This window comes from Plodia interpunctella, chromosome 21, assembly GCF_027563975.2.
Source record: "Plodia interpunctella isolate USDA-ARS_2022_Savannah chromosome 21, ilPloInte3.2, whole genome shotgun sequence".
Lineage (NCBI taxonomy): Eukaryota > Metazoa > Arthropoda > Insecta > Lepidoptera > Pyralidae > Plodia > Plodia interpunctella.
In genome coordinates, this window is record NC_071314.1 from 2,994,114 (window position 1) to 3,007,622 (window position 13,509).

The following is a 13,509-nucleotide window of genomic DNA, read 5'->3' on the forward strand; positions in this document are numbered from 1 at the left end:
ATTTTAAATTTTGTATTATATACAAGCTAGTAGGTTTATATACTGTTGTGAATTGTTATAATCATAAATATTGTTCTTGAATTATTGTTTTAAATTCTTAAAAGTTTGTAGCATATTAAAAGATTTTTGAATCATATTTTATAGTGTTGAATTAAAACACATTTGTAAATTAGTGACATTTTAATCAAATATGTATAAATTAACAATTAAACTAATAATTTATGTACTTGATATTTCCTCTTTTATTCATATTTGTCCTTGATGTCCTTCCACAATTTCTGAAACAAAAAAGTGTAATAAGAATATTATTTGGTGAACCAAATAAATTGTAGGAATTTGGTTGTATAAAAATATTGTCTTCTTTCCCAACTAACTATTGCTTGCAACTCCATCCTTGGTAGCCTATCCTCAGTTCATAAAATGGACTTATCTATTCCAATTTCAAAAAATTTGGCCAGCAATATGTGGCTCCTGGGGTGGGTCGATATCCCCTCCCCCAACCTTCTCTCCCCCTAAACTATTTTTTGGCGCGGTAGAAATACAGTTGAGCCCTCACATTTATAATAGTATTATGGACTAACTTGCCCGCATTATCTGCTAGCCTGACATTCGATGTTTTCTTGGATGAAAGGTGCATGTTCTTACCTGTACTCTAACGACCAAATATAAATATAAAGCATGAAGAAGTATCAAACTAATTTTTATTATGTAAGATAGGTTATAATAGCATACGATTTTCAATTTAGTATACCAACTTAAATTGAGTCAAACTGTTTAAAAGGTTTTAATAATAAAAAATCAAGAAATAAATGTGTAACGCAATATTACATAACAAAATACTTACACCCTTGTTTATGCTCTCGAAAATCGACACAGAAATGAGCTCGAAGGTTCTTTCAAAGAAGAAAGTTCCCGAAGCCACTGCCAAAGCAAAAGTAGATGTGCGTTTGAAAACATTACGATTTAATCCTGCGAACACCGACATTTTGATGATTTTAAGAACTTTTCCTCGTATCGCAGAGCTCTCACTTCACTGGCAAGCAAACTCAAAATTGGAATTCTAGCTGTGTAGCTGATTTGAGTGACACTGACAGACAGCCACACGCCCACAAATCATAGAGTAGCGCATGAAATAGTTAGTACGTACTTCGTGAGTACCTACACCTACTAATAATAGGGAGTAGGGAGTATTACTGCACATTTATCCCGCCAGAGTACAACGCTGTATGTTAGGTACACAAAAGCTTTGCCGCCTTTTGCTATGTCGATTTGTCGATTGATCGAAACGTTTATTTTAGAGTACTTTATTAATCCTTTCATTATGTATGCATTCGTTTGTGAAAATATACAACAATGTAGCATATTCGGGTGCCGATACATTGGGAAAAAGCGTTTTGCATAAGATAATAAAACTTCGAAAACTATAGGATACGCCTCACGCTGTAAAATTTTCGAGTCAGTAAACGGTCGAAAAGAAGCTCGGAACACTTCAACCGTGAACTTGACTTATTAAAATATGAACTTCATAGGTAAGATCTTCAGTCAAAATCAAGTTTATATATAAGTTTATGACCACACAGTTGACCAAATAATGCAGAACATAACCTAAAATAGTGTTATTATTTTAGGATAATCCACTAAATCCTTCCTTTTTCCTTTACTCGCACCACGATTGCGTAGAAGGTAATTTTGGTGCAAATAATAAATCTGCAACAATATTGAAAATTGGCCTCCATAGGCAATGTTTGTGTACCTTAGTTGTACCAATAGCACCATCTGCGATGAGCTTTGCGTAATATGCCCTATTCCATGACCAGAGACTATCCCGCGATCCACACTATACAATTTGTGGCCGACATAGATTTAGGTCACCGGGCGTGGGTGGCCGGTGCTTGCAACCGACTTCACCTCGACATTACCCGTATAAAAAGATTTTATGTTTTTGTTGATTTAAGACGACGGACGAATGTATCAAAATGAGATAGAAGTTTTTCCAAATTCCCGGCCAAATTCGATTAATCTCATACAAAGTGGCATATTGAGCCCGACACGTGATAATCGTGCTGTCTCGTTTCTTCTCAATAATACGCACATATCTTCAGCGAAATAGAAGGTATGACGAGGTCTATAGCTTCTCTGCCTAATCTCCTGCAATATTTTTTCAGAGATTAGAAGGGCCCAGTATTGTTATGCCGCTCGACTCGTTACTTTATTCTAGGTATTGATATTATAAATTCGGTAATTCATTGTTAGGGAATAAAACTCAACATTAATATGGGCAAAATATATCGTCTATTTACATTTTTAAAACAAATAAAATGCTGGCATTTACCATATTTCTTATAAATAACATGAGTACTGAGAAAATCATGCATAATTTTAAACATAGTACAAACACAACGTGTTCGGAATGATAGCCATCAAACTTGAAATATATCAAAATAGACTTGCCATCTATTTTAGGAAAGTATAAATAAAAAAATAAACTTTAATTTTGATCTCCTTGTCCCTGGTAATCTGACCCATGTAATGCTGCCTACACAAACAGATGCCGACGCGAAAGCACTAACATTGCGTAGTTTTTTTATGATCTTTTATTCACCGCAAAAAACCAGCAATGTATACATACCGAATCTACAAACTTCGACAAATTGCACTAGACGGTTGTAGTCGTAAAGTTAAAAAAAAAGACATGTCAAATGCCTTTAGGCGACTTGAATCAAAGTGTTAGCGATAAGACCAAGTACAAATAAGAAAAAAAAAAAATAAATTAGTTAAATATTTAAAAAAATCATATGTTCTCAAGTTCAACATAAAAAATGTTATGTTACCAATTAAAATTATACCAGACGATTTCATTTAGTGTTTAAGATTTAAATGTGATGTACATATTAAATTTATATTAGTTTAGAATGGAAAAAAAGCGATATTTAATTATATTTTTATGATGAAAATGTTCCTAAAAATAGAGGCAAGTGTCGCTACATCTATGACTACGCAGACATAGTACAGATATGTATATTTCATCAAATCATGAAATCATAAGCTAAAGTAATAATAATACGATGACTATTAATAATTTCAATTTCGAACTTTATATGTCCAACATAAGGCATAAATATTGAATGAAAAGTATTTTACCTATCTAGTAATCGTTCTGTAGAATTTAATATCATTTTCAAGATAAAATATTTTTGTTAAGTTTACCAACCTCAATCAGCCATATAATTTTCGAAATCCGTTGTAAATATCCCACTGTGGGCTTACAATAAATAAATTTAGAATTTGGGATAGGTACATACACAATACAAGACTTTTCCAATATTAAATTAAAAAATTATAAATACTATGATCATCTCACTAGGTATATAACTGCACACTGGTGGTTTAGTTTGGTGTTAAAATATTTAAGTGTGTATTTTTAATAATTGAAAAATATTTGCATTTGCGAATTAAAATTTACAATGCCTTTACCCTTTAGACCTGTATACAAGGGTGCTGCTAGTGTAATGATGCGGCTGGTATATATATTAATATTTAATATTTTAGTTAACGAATTTCCTCAAATACCATAACATTATTGCTTCATTAACCTACATTTTCCCAGTGGCTAATAACATATGATAATACAAACATCATGGTATACATTAATATCCTATACTTCCCATCGTACACAGAACTTCATCACAAATTTTGATGAGAATACAATCATACACATTAACTATGCATCCGTAATAACCTAATGCAATTTTTGGGTTCAATAATTCCACAAAATGTACACGCTCGTTGGTACGAGATTGTTCAACCCAGCACAAACAAATATTTAAAATGTCAGCTAATCTAAACATGTGATATATTTGTTATAACCATTGACAGTCATTGCCAAATCTATATAATACACTGAATGGAGATCAACCTTTGTATAAAAATGTAACTAGCACTTCATACTAAAATATTACACTGTTAGGGACCGTTATGTGATTGTTAAAAATATTCAGTTTGCACCTTCGGAGAAACCAGTAACTTTTTAATGTTCTGTAGTGCTGTAGTGCCCTGGCAGGGTTGTGCAACATATCTCTCGATATTTGAGCATGGTGTAAGCAACGTCCGAGGCACTGTGCCGTAACGTGCGACCACTAGCAACATTTTTTCTTGGTTTTGTGAGCTTTCTTTAGGTTCACTGTATCGTTTGATGTTACATTTTGTCTCTCCCTCATCTCCAATTTTGATCTTAGTACCTGGAAAACATATAATGTCTATTAGTATTTTTCATAATATAATTTAAACTTAACATTAATATGAGAAAATATTCAAAAATTATTTCAAATGTGTTTAAATTACTAATGCCAAGTTACATTGAGTAAAAGAAGATCATTGCAAAATGTTATTACATAAATTCCCTTCTAATTGACCTCAATTAACAATAAACTTGAAACCAACAGAGTGTAGCAGAATTATATAATTCTTTTATTAGTGTATAACAATTTTTCAGGAACACCGAGATAACCACGATAGTGGCGCCACTGGGCCCAGTAAAACTAAACCAGAAATGAATACTTTTTATTTGTTTCAATTCTTATCTTGTTCTAGTTAATTTTGTTATCATTTATTCTTGATGTATTTATTTATTACAAAATAAACCTTTAGCTTGACGTCAACCTACCTTGGACATGCTAATATTGCATTAGTTGCCCTGTATGATATCCATGAGAGAATATTGAGTGGTTCTTTTTTAGGGCGGAACCACACATCACAAAACTCCTTCATGAATATGAATTACATATCACAGACAGGAAACAAAAATGCAATGATAATTTCTCAGAATTTTGATAAAGAATTTATTTTTAATTGGAATAAATATTGTAACAATGATTTGTAAACACATGTTAACATTCATCATCAAATTGATTTAAGAACTTTGTTACTGTTGTGGAGCATTTGCATAACTTTATGAAATATCTGATTGAAAGAAAAATCGAAGCAAGAAGAGGAAAAGGAAAGCCAAGAAGGGCATTCCTTAGGACAGAATTAGATGGAAAATTTTAACAATACCTGTGATTAATTTTTTTACAGTGAAAATTGTGCCAAAGTCTGGTTTAAAAGAAGAGAAGATAAGGGATAATTACCATTTTTGTGATAGTGAGGAACATCTCCTCCACATTGATATTTTCTTTTGCACTGGTTTCAAACAGTGGGATGTTCATTTGGTTGGCAAACCTTTGGGCATCCTCTGTGACTACCACTTTCCGTGACGGACAGTCATTTTTGTTTCCAACTGGAAAATTAGAATTAATTGTTGTGAAATTATATTTCAAATATTGCACTGAATGTATACACATTCATACACTATTGGCGGAATACAATAGAATACATTAACCATCTAAGTAAGAAATAAGTATGAAATTAAATAATTTAAAATATTTCTGTTATAAAATAATATTTCTCCATTTTCCATTATCTAAAGTCGTTGGAGCATATGGTAATGAACAATTTAACTGCTTCTTAGTCATATTGGACTTGTGTGTAAATCTATTGATATTATATGGATTAGATCACAAAGGGCTAAATTAAGATAATAACTTCTCCCATGCTCCTGGTTTCATTTCAAGATGTGACACCCAGAAGCCATGAACCACACAAAATATTATGTTAATAACCATTATATACATATTACAACTTTTTGAGTCTTATAATGGATTGCATTTCTGACATTTGGGGAAATAAAATATTAGTAAGTACCATTATTTATTATTTAGTTTTAATTTGCAATTTTAACTTATTAGCCTTTATGGTGTAAATACTTTTATTTTAGTATATATCATTGATAAACTAATATTATTAGTAAGTACCTACTAACATTTCTGAAAATCAGGGATATCATTGAAGAATTTGGATTCCATTTTAGCATATTAAGTTTTGTTAGAGCATATTGAAGGCGAAAGAAATTTAAAAATGTATGTAATCGATGTAGTAACACTCTTGTAATGTACGCGATGACTTACCTAGAACTTTATTCACGACATCACAGTTCTGTTCAATCTCATGTAACCACCGCTTTACATTGGCAAAGGACTCTCCATTCGTGACATCGTAGACGACGATGACGCCGTGGGTGCCTCTATAGTAGGTGCTCGTTATCGTTCTGAACCTTTCCTGTCCAGCCGTATCCCAAATCTGCAGCTTCACTCGCTCACCATTTATCTCTAGAGTTCTTATTTTGAAGTCTACACCTATAGTCGTAATGTAACTACCGGAAAACGTGTTGTCGGCGAACCGCAGGAGAAGACAGCTTTTACCCACACCTGGAACATAGTATTCCCATGATCATTACGCCCAGAAAGTCGTTAGGAAGCAATAACATCACAGGCCTCGCCCACTCACCACTGTCACCGATAATCAGCAGTTTGAAAAGATGATCAAACTCGCGCGCCATTATATGTAATTACTATTAAAATTTTCTAGTTGGTCATGTGTTCACTATAGATGTTTCAAATTGACTTAAAACAATTGTGTCTACAGAAAATCTAATACAAAGCATGCCGTAAAACGATAAGCTTGCGTCACTCTACAATTCGTCCGCCATTATTGTTTTTTTTTTTATAATTGATTTTGTTACCCGTACAAAAAATGATGATAATCATACGAATGCGATTCAATAATGCTGTGCCTCCCTTACGTGTTAGCTTATCACGAAGTTGCAATGTATACAGCTACATAGCCCTTAGCCGTTCAGGATTCTGATGACATTCGATTTAAGAGAATCAGATTGAGATCTAAAACCGAATGAAAACGTTTGGTTCCGTGCGTGTGCGGCGGTGGTCGAGCCTAAATGTATGCGAGCGCTACGTCTTCGACGACGTCATTAGGTTGGTTTTAGTTAAGGTTTTTTTCCGTTTAACTCGAGGAAACTTCCCAACCCAAACGTTCGGTTTTGTTCGGCTTGGAAAAAGGAAAAAGTTTTTGTATGAAAAACGAGCAACCGCAGCCATCATTTTTAAAAACCTAATGTGTGCAGCCGCACTTAGATTTCCGAATCCGCGCTTAGTGGCCAAAACTTTGTGCACCACCGCCATGCGCCGCCATGAGTTGCGACAGAATCGCATAACTTATTGCGATCACCATGCGTAAGTGTGGGCTCAGCTTAAATAATAATATGGCAACATTCTAATATAAAGTCAGGTATTTTAAATAAATATTATAAACGTCAATGTCATTATTGGCAAATCAACAAAAATTGTCAATGAATGAAAGGAAAGAAAGAGGAAGAGATAATTTTATAGGCGTGGTAAAAATCACAATTTGTTATATTTAAAAAATGTCTGCGACACTCAAGCCATATTTAAATGCAGTTCGACACACACTAACTGCAGCGATGTGTTTAGAACATTTCTCATCCCAAGTGGTAGAGAGATACAACAAACCGGAGGTCGAGGTTAGAACGAGCAAAGAACTGTTGTTAAATCCGGTGGTGATTTCACGGAATGCTAACGAGAAAGTGTTGATTGAATCATCCATAAACTCCATTAGAGTGAGTATAATGATCAAGCAAGCTGATGAGATCGAGAAAATATTGTGTAAAAAGTTTATGAGATTTATGATGATGCGAGCCGAAAACTTCATTGTATTGAGAAGAAAACCTGTGGACGGGTACCATATCAGCTTCTTGATTACAAATTTCCACACTGAACAGATGTATAAGCACAAGCTTGTCGATTTTGTCATATACTTCATGGAGGAAATTGATAAGGAAATAAGTGAAATGAAATTGGCAGTGAATGCCCGTGCTAGAATCTGCTCTGAAGAGTTCTTGAAGAGATTTTGAGCAGTTAATGAGATTTACTCTTGTAGATTAACTATTGATTGGTTTCACAACTGTTTCGAAGACATTCTAATGCCAATAGATAGGTATAATCAATTTTCAAGTAATCACTATCACTATCGGACAGTTGTGAAACCCAATTCTTTGAATATGTGACTGATATAAGTTTATTCCAATGAAATCATTAAAGCTTGACAAAGTTATCAATGCTCCAGTTAATCATTCAATGTGTCCTCTCTATTATTTATGTCCAAGATTCAAATTTGTCTTTTCTACATGCATTTTTCGTACACTTTATACACGTTTGTTATTCTTACCACATTCAACACAGAGGTGTGAAGAACATGTTCTTTCCAGGCTGTACCAATTGGTCAATTCAAAGATCCAAAACCATGTAAACATATTCTGGCATTCCATTCACAGTATTTTTCCAGGTTGTTCAACTGCCATAGAGTGTCAGAGACCACGGTCCAGTTTCCTACTTTTAATAATATAAATTATAATTAAAAGTTTACTCATCATGAGGAAAACAATTGTAAAATTGCTAATGACATAATGTTATGTTATCATTATACTTGCACAACCTTGTAGATAAAATCCTCTAGTAGATATATATCTAATATTTTTTTAATTGTCTGATCAGACAAAAAAAAAGCATTAAAAATATCTTCTACATCCATTGTGGTAAGAATTATAGGTAGTTAAATCTCAATTGTATTTTCATTCAGTATTTCCTTTTTTAATATAACAAAGCAATTGGGTAGATTTACCATTCTATTTGTAAGCGTAAATACTTGTAGATATAGTTTATATTAAATTATGAAGAAGTTTACTACTTATGATGGACCTGTTGAATCAGGCTTTTTATTCGATTGATAAATATAGAAATTATTCTTGGTTATCAGCGATTACTTATAATTTATAGTAAGGTCTTTATTAATTAAAACATATTTCATATTTGTTAGCATTTATCTTTCCGAATCCCTCATGATATTATTGGACATACACATACCAGTAACTTACACACTTGCATACCAGTTACTGGCATGTGTTATATCACTGTACCTACAAAGGCAAGTAGCCGGCATGTCAACTATTTGCATGTGTATTGCAACACTTAAAAATAGTGGTTCCCGCTGTTTTGATTTGATGGAACTCTTGGGAACCTTAGCATGACATTTATTATGATTTAACCATGGATTTAATAAGTACTTCCAGAGTATCTACTAATTCCATGGATTTAACATTTAATTTTATAGTTCTAAATAACATCTGTGCAAAATTAATTCATACCATCATACAAAAAATGTATTTTTTTTCATGTACTATTGATAGATACTTTTTTAAGTATGACTAATATTTTCGTGGAGGCACAATAGATGCTTTGCTAGCTCTAGGCTTCTACGAAGAAGACAGAGCTGCTGAAATAGGTAGTATTACATTGTACCACCACAAGTATCTATAATATCAAATAAAAAACAAAAACATTTTCTTAACACATTTTATTTTAAATTACAGTACAATTTTGAATTTCTTATAATTATAACAACAAATTATATTGAAAGTATTGCAAATAACTGTTAAATCATAATCAAGTAAATTGGTGACATAGATTTAGAATTTTCTATTATGACATAACTTTTAAGGATGCAAATCAAGAAAATATTCCAACAAAAATCAAGTGTTTAAAAATGTGCATCAATCCTATTACCTAAAATATTCTATACTAGATTTTGCCCGCGGCTTCGCCAGCGTATATGTAAAGTAAACACCAATATAGTAATTTGGGGGTTGATTTTTGAAAAATTTAGCCTTTGTATGAACTGTAGCCTATCTTTAAAGCCATACCAAATTTCATTAAAATCGGTCTAGTGGTTTAGCTATGAAAGTGGAACCGATAGACAAACTTTTGCATTTATAATATTTGTTTGGATTGCCAGTAGCATGTTTTTCAGGTCAAGGTGTCTATTCTTATTATGTTAGGCCAAGAACTGCTATTGAGATACGAAAATAAGTTATGGTTAGTAAAGTCGACATCCAGGTAAATAAATAAATATCTGTAACATCCATTGTACTCAATGTCCTTCAATGCGAAAATTCTAAATCGAACGTAATATTAATTATTGTTAAATAGATCTGAGATTTCTACCAAACCTTTTCAAATAAATCTTGCAAAAACTGTAAAGTGCTGACATAGCAAAATCTTTATAAAACACCTACAATTTTGAAGTACAAAATCTACTGATGCAACTATTTAGTTTTTGGATTTGGTTGTTCTTAGTGTAAAACCTTCCCCTTTGAACGCTTGGAATGGTTCTGTTGGAGTCTCTTCTTTAGCACTAGCTGGCCTCGAGTTTCTGATGAATCTCAGTGTGCCCACCACGTAATCATAGTCAGGAATACCGCGGACATATGGCTGTCGATAAAAAGTTAAAATTAGTCATCATTATATGACTAAGGCGTAATGATTGCATGAGTCATTAGATGCTTCGAAAATATTTATGTAGCAGTCGAAAAATAATATAAACAAGAGAAAACAATGAGCAGAATTGAGTGAAAATATAATTATTTGGGTAAGTATTGTGTAGGAGATGATGTTATTTATGGTTTTAGAATGCTGCGTCCTGTGCCGTGCGAAGTGGAGACGAAAAAGTACTAAAGCGAACCTTTGGCTCCGACGTCCAGATGCTCTGGAAAATCTCTGTATATGTACACATCTATATATTTGTGAAATGTGAAGTATGAGAGAGTTCTCCAATGCTTAAATATATTAGTGTTGCGATGTGTGGCTAAGACTTCGTACTACGACGAATTGCAATTATATGTACCCATTTCGTTTGCTATGAGAATGAAAGTAACAATTAACCCTAATTATAATTTTGATAATTATTCACAAAATCAGACACACTATTTCACGTCAAATTGTGTATTAAATAGTAATTTCTTACAAGCTACAAACTACTGGCATTTCAGAACGACCACTGCTGAGAAGAAATAGTTTAAATAAATAAAGTCATAGACTAAAAAAAAATACCTGTCTAGATTGTGAGGTCTGTGGTTCTGAATCACTTTCGCTTGTAAGCTTCTTCTTCTTCCCGTCCAGTCTGTTGCCCTCGCCGCCGAAGACCACGAAGCCACTTGGCTCCGGCATCATGGCGGCCGGGTCCACCTCCATACCGTCCGCCCCTATACTGCCCTCCCCACGTCTTGATACATGCTCCTCCTCTTTGTAGCCCACTGGAGGAGCGAATTCTACCTGTAGAGTAATGCTAAATGGTTAAGACTAGGCCAATCCGCCATACTAGTGCCGTCATCATGTTATTTCCCTCCTTAACACTGGTGTGTGAAGGTGGATAAGTCATGAATTTTAATAAATTTCTATTAATTTATAGTGAAAACTAAAAAACAAAGGCTAGAGTAGATAAATGTTTTTTTTTTTCTTCAAAGTATTATAGTTTTATATTGGATATAACTATTGTTATCACAATTTATTGAAAACTGTGGTCGCCATAATGGCAGACGAATTTAAATTAGAATAACAAGCTTGACATCAGCTAAATAGCCCCGCAATAGGATATAAAGACGTGATACTGTAGTATCCCACATTAGATTAACCAACAAACCTGTTGGTAGATTACTTACATTCATATCACATTCAATAATGATGACTGCACTTCCAGGCTTGGTCTCCAATACACATAGTTCATATACCTTAGAATTGTACTTTATAGCTATCACATCTCCTGTTGTGAGACAGGAGAAATTCCTTAAACAATTTTCCAAAACTGCAACAAAGAATTATGCCTCTTTATACTGAATCACAGCCTTTCACATGTGTAGTTTTGGTAGAACTAGAAAAAAAGTGTGCTAGTGTAATTAAATATGGCAGCAAAAAAAACTTAATATTAAAGTTGATCAAAGATTTTGAAAACCTGTTTACAAATCTCTCTTATTTGTGCAGCCAGTTATTTGTGGTCAAGGTAAAGAAGAAACCTTATGCTGGCTCCACACTGTCGTCTAACAGTTTGCCAAACTTTGGCAGATTCAATATACATTGCTGGTTTTTCATTGCGGTAAACGCACTCATACTTACTATGCAAAGTTCACGCTTTCATGTCGGCGACAGTATGAAGCTGGCATTACAATTTTGAAGATAGGGCTGTGATTTTATGACTAGCAGGATGTCTTTTGCAATGCTATTCTTAAGTATCAGCTATCAAGGTCGACGTCCTTTTGTCGCCTAGTATGATATGTACAGGAGGATATGGATTGACCCTACTCTATTGTTGGACCCAAAGCCATGGAAGAAGATAATAAATTATATATACGGCATGTTACCTGCTTTAGGATTAGTTATATCTAAAAAGTCTTCAGAGAGAGGTTGGAACTTGGAAAATGTGGCAACTGGCAATGACACACTTTCAATTTGAATCATTGCTCCTTCTTCAAGCACTAAATTTGCCATCATCTGAAAATATATATTACTAATATTATAAAGAGAAAACAATTGTTTGTATTGAATAAACTCAAAAATTACAGAAACTGGGCAGAAACTTGTCTTTTATAATACAAACCCAATGAGGAAGGTAGACCTTCCCTTCATCAGCAACAAATTCCAGTACTCCACAGTGTGTGAGTCTCTTAGTTTTCTTGTTTGTCAGCTTAAATATCATCGGGTACTCAATGTTTAGCCGTGTGAGCTGCTCCAAGGCCGAGGGTGGCATTATTACTGGAAGAAAAACCAACAATTGTTTATTTTTTTGATCTTGATTATCTGCATTCAACAGGTTAATGAATTAAGTTATGTATACATAGATAAACACATTAACCTGATAATACAGGCATAATTTGCCTAAATGTTGATTTCAAACTTGGATTTGAGAGGTTTGATGTAATAATATTTTTTCTTGTATTTGTATTAAATTAATAAAAAAAAGGCGGGCCTTGGGAATAAGGCTGGTTTAGGAAAAAAATAAGGAATAAATAATTTACTGAAAAATATGTTATATTACATATAATTATTGTTAAAGGTACAGGAAAATTTACAAAACCCAACACAAAATTCGGAACAAATTACAGAATTGAAACTAAAATTTATTTTTATATTTATTTATTTATTTAAAATAAGAAATAAATTTGATTATGTACAGCTATGTTTAATTACTTACTTTTGCCACCTCTTTCTACATCTTGCCTCTCATTACCAGGTAACATGGATACTGAGAAACATCTGTAGGTCATGTTGAAAGGCCTTGAAATTTCATGAAACATGTTAAATCCAAACTGAAACTGAAAATGTGTATGTTAGGTGTTTTTATTTAGGAATTTTGATCTAAATTGATGTGGATGTTAAATGAAGCTATACCATTTTGGCTATAAGTTCTTGTGACAATGTTGCAAAAAAAGGATTATTATTTATTCACAACAAATCATTGATATACAGCACGATGTTTTTGTTTTTTAGCGTATATATGTGAAATAAGTTCAAAACCAAAATCAGTCCAAAAGTATAGCACCTCACACAACAAGAACATGACATGACATTTTCATAGTATAGTATGTAGTATTTATTTTTGATTGATTTGACACTATTGACACATTTTTTGACACTGACTTGACTTTTACGTTTCGTTTAGAAAATACTCTACTCATCAACAGATTCACGTCAAGCTGAAAAAAAATGTTTTATC

General features: G+C 33.1%; 4 protein-coding genes across 5 annotated transcripts; 1 reads left to right on the forward strand and 3 right to left on the reverse strand.

The window, feature by feature from the left end:
- Positions 1–161: 161 nt before the first annotated feature.
- Positions 162–1,106, reverse strand: ox (oxen). The gene is made up of 2 exons (XM_053761448.2): positions 845–1,106; positions 162–278 (listed from the first exon to the last, which is right to left on the reverse strand). The coding sequence occupies exons 1-2, from the start codon at positions 983–985 to the stop codon at positions 243–245; spliced, it is 177 nt and encodes a 58-aa protein (XP_053617423.1). The 5' UTR covers positions 986–1,106; the 3' UTR covers positions 162–242.
- A 1,163-nt stretch (positions 1,107–2,269) lies between these two features.
- On the reverse strand, positions 2,270–6,587 carry Rab35. The gene is made up of 4 exons (XM_053761452.2): positions 6,382–6,587; positions 6,003–6,302; positions 5,127–5,275; positions 2,270–4,238 (listed from the first exon to the last, which is right to left on the reverse strand). Exons 1-4 carry the CDS (start codon positions 6,431–6,433, stop codon positions 4,137–4,139), a joined length of 603 nt encoding a protein of 200 aa, XP_053617427.1. The 5' UTR covers positions 6,434–6,587; the 3' UTR covers positions 2,270–4,136.
- A 641-nt stretch (positions 6,588–7,228) lies between these two features.
- Positions 7,229–8,778, forward strand: Arpc4 (Actin-related protein 2/3 complex, subunit 4). The gene has a single exon (XM_053761742.2). It carries the CDS (start codon positions 7,316–7,318, stop codon positions 7,820–7,822), a length of 507 nt encoding a protein of 168 aa, XP_053617717.1. The 5' UTR covers positions 7,229–7,315; the 3' UTR covers positions 7,823–8,778.
- A 528-nt stretch (positions 8,779–9,306) lies between these two features.
- Positions 9,307–13,381, reverse strand: Ufd1 (Ubiquitin fusion-degradation 1-like). 2 transcript variants are annotated; one of them, XM_053761741.2, is made up of 7 exons: positions 13,185–13,381; positions 12,988–13,102; positions 12,394–12,548; positions 12,158–12,287; positions 11,462–11,604; positions 10,854–11,075; positions 9,307–10,235 (listed from the first exon to the last, which is right to left on the reverse strand). In XM_053761741.2, exons 1-7 carry the CDS (start codon positions 13,185–13,187, stop codon positions 10,074–10,076), a joined length of 930 nt encoding a protein of 309 aa, XP_053617716.1. In that variant the 5' UTR covers positions 13,188–13,381; the 3' UTR covers positions 9,307–10,073. The 2 variants fall into 2 exon arrangements, with proteins under 2 accessions (XP_053617716.1, XP_053617715.1); XM_053761740.2 differs by having other exon boundaries at positions 12,988–13,108.
- Between the last annotated feature and the right edge of the window lie 128 nt (positions 13,382–13,509).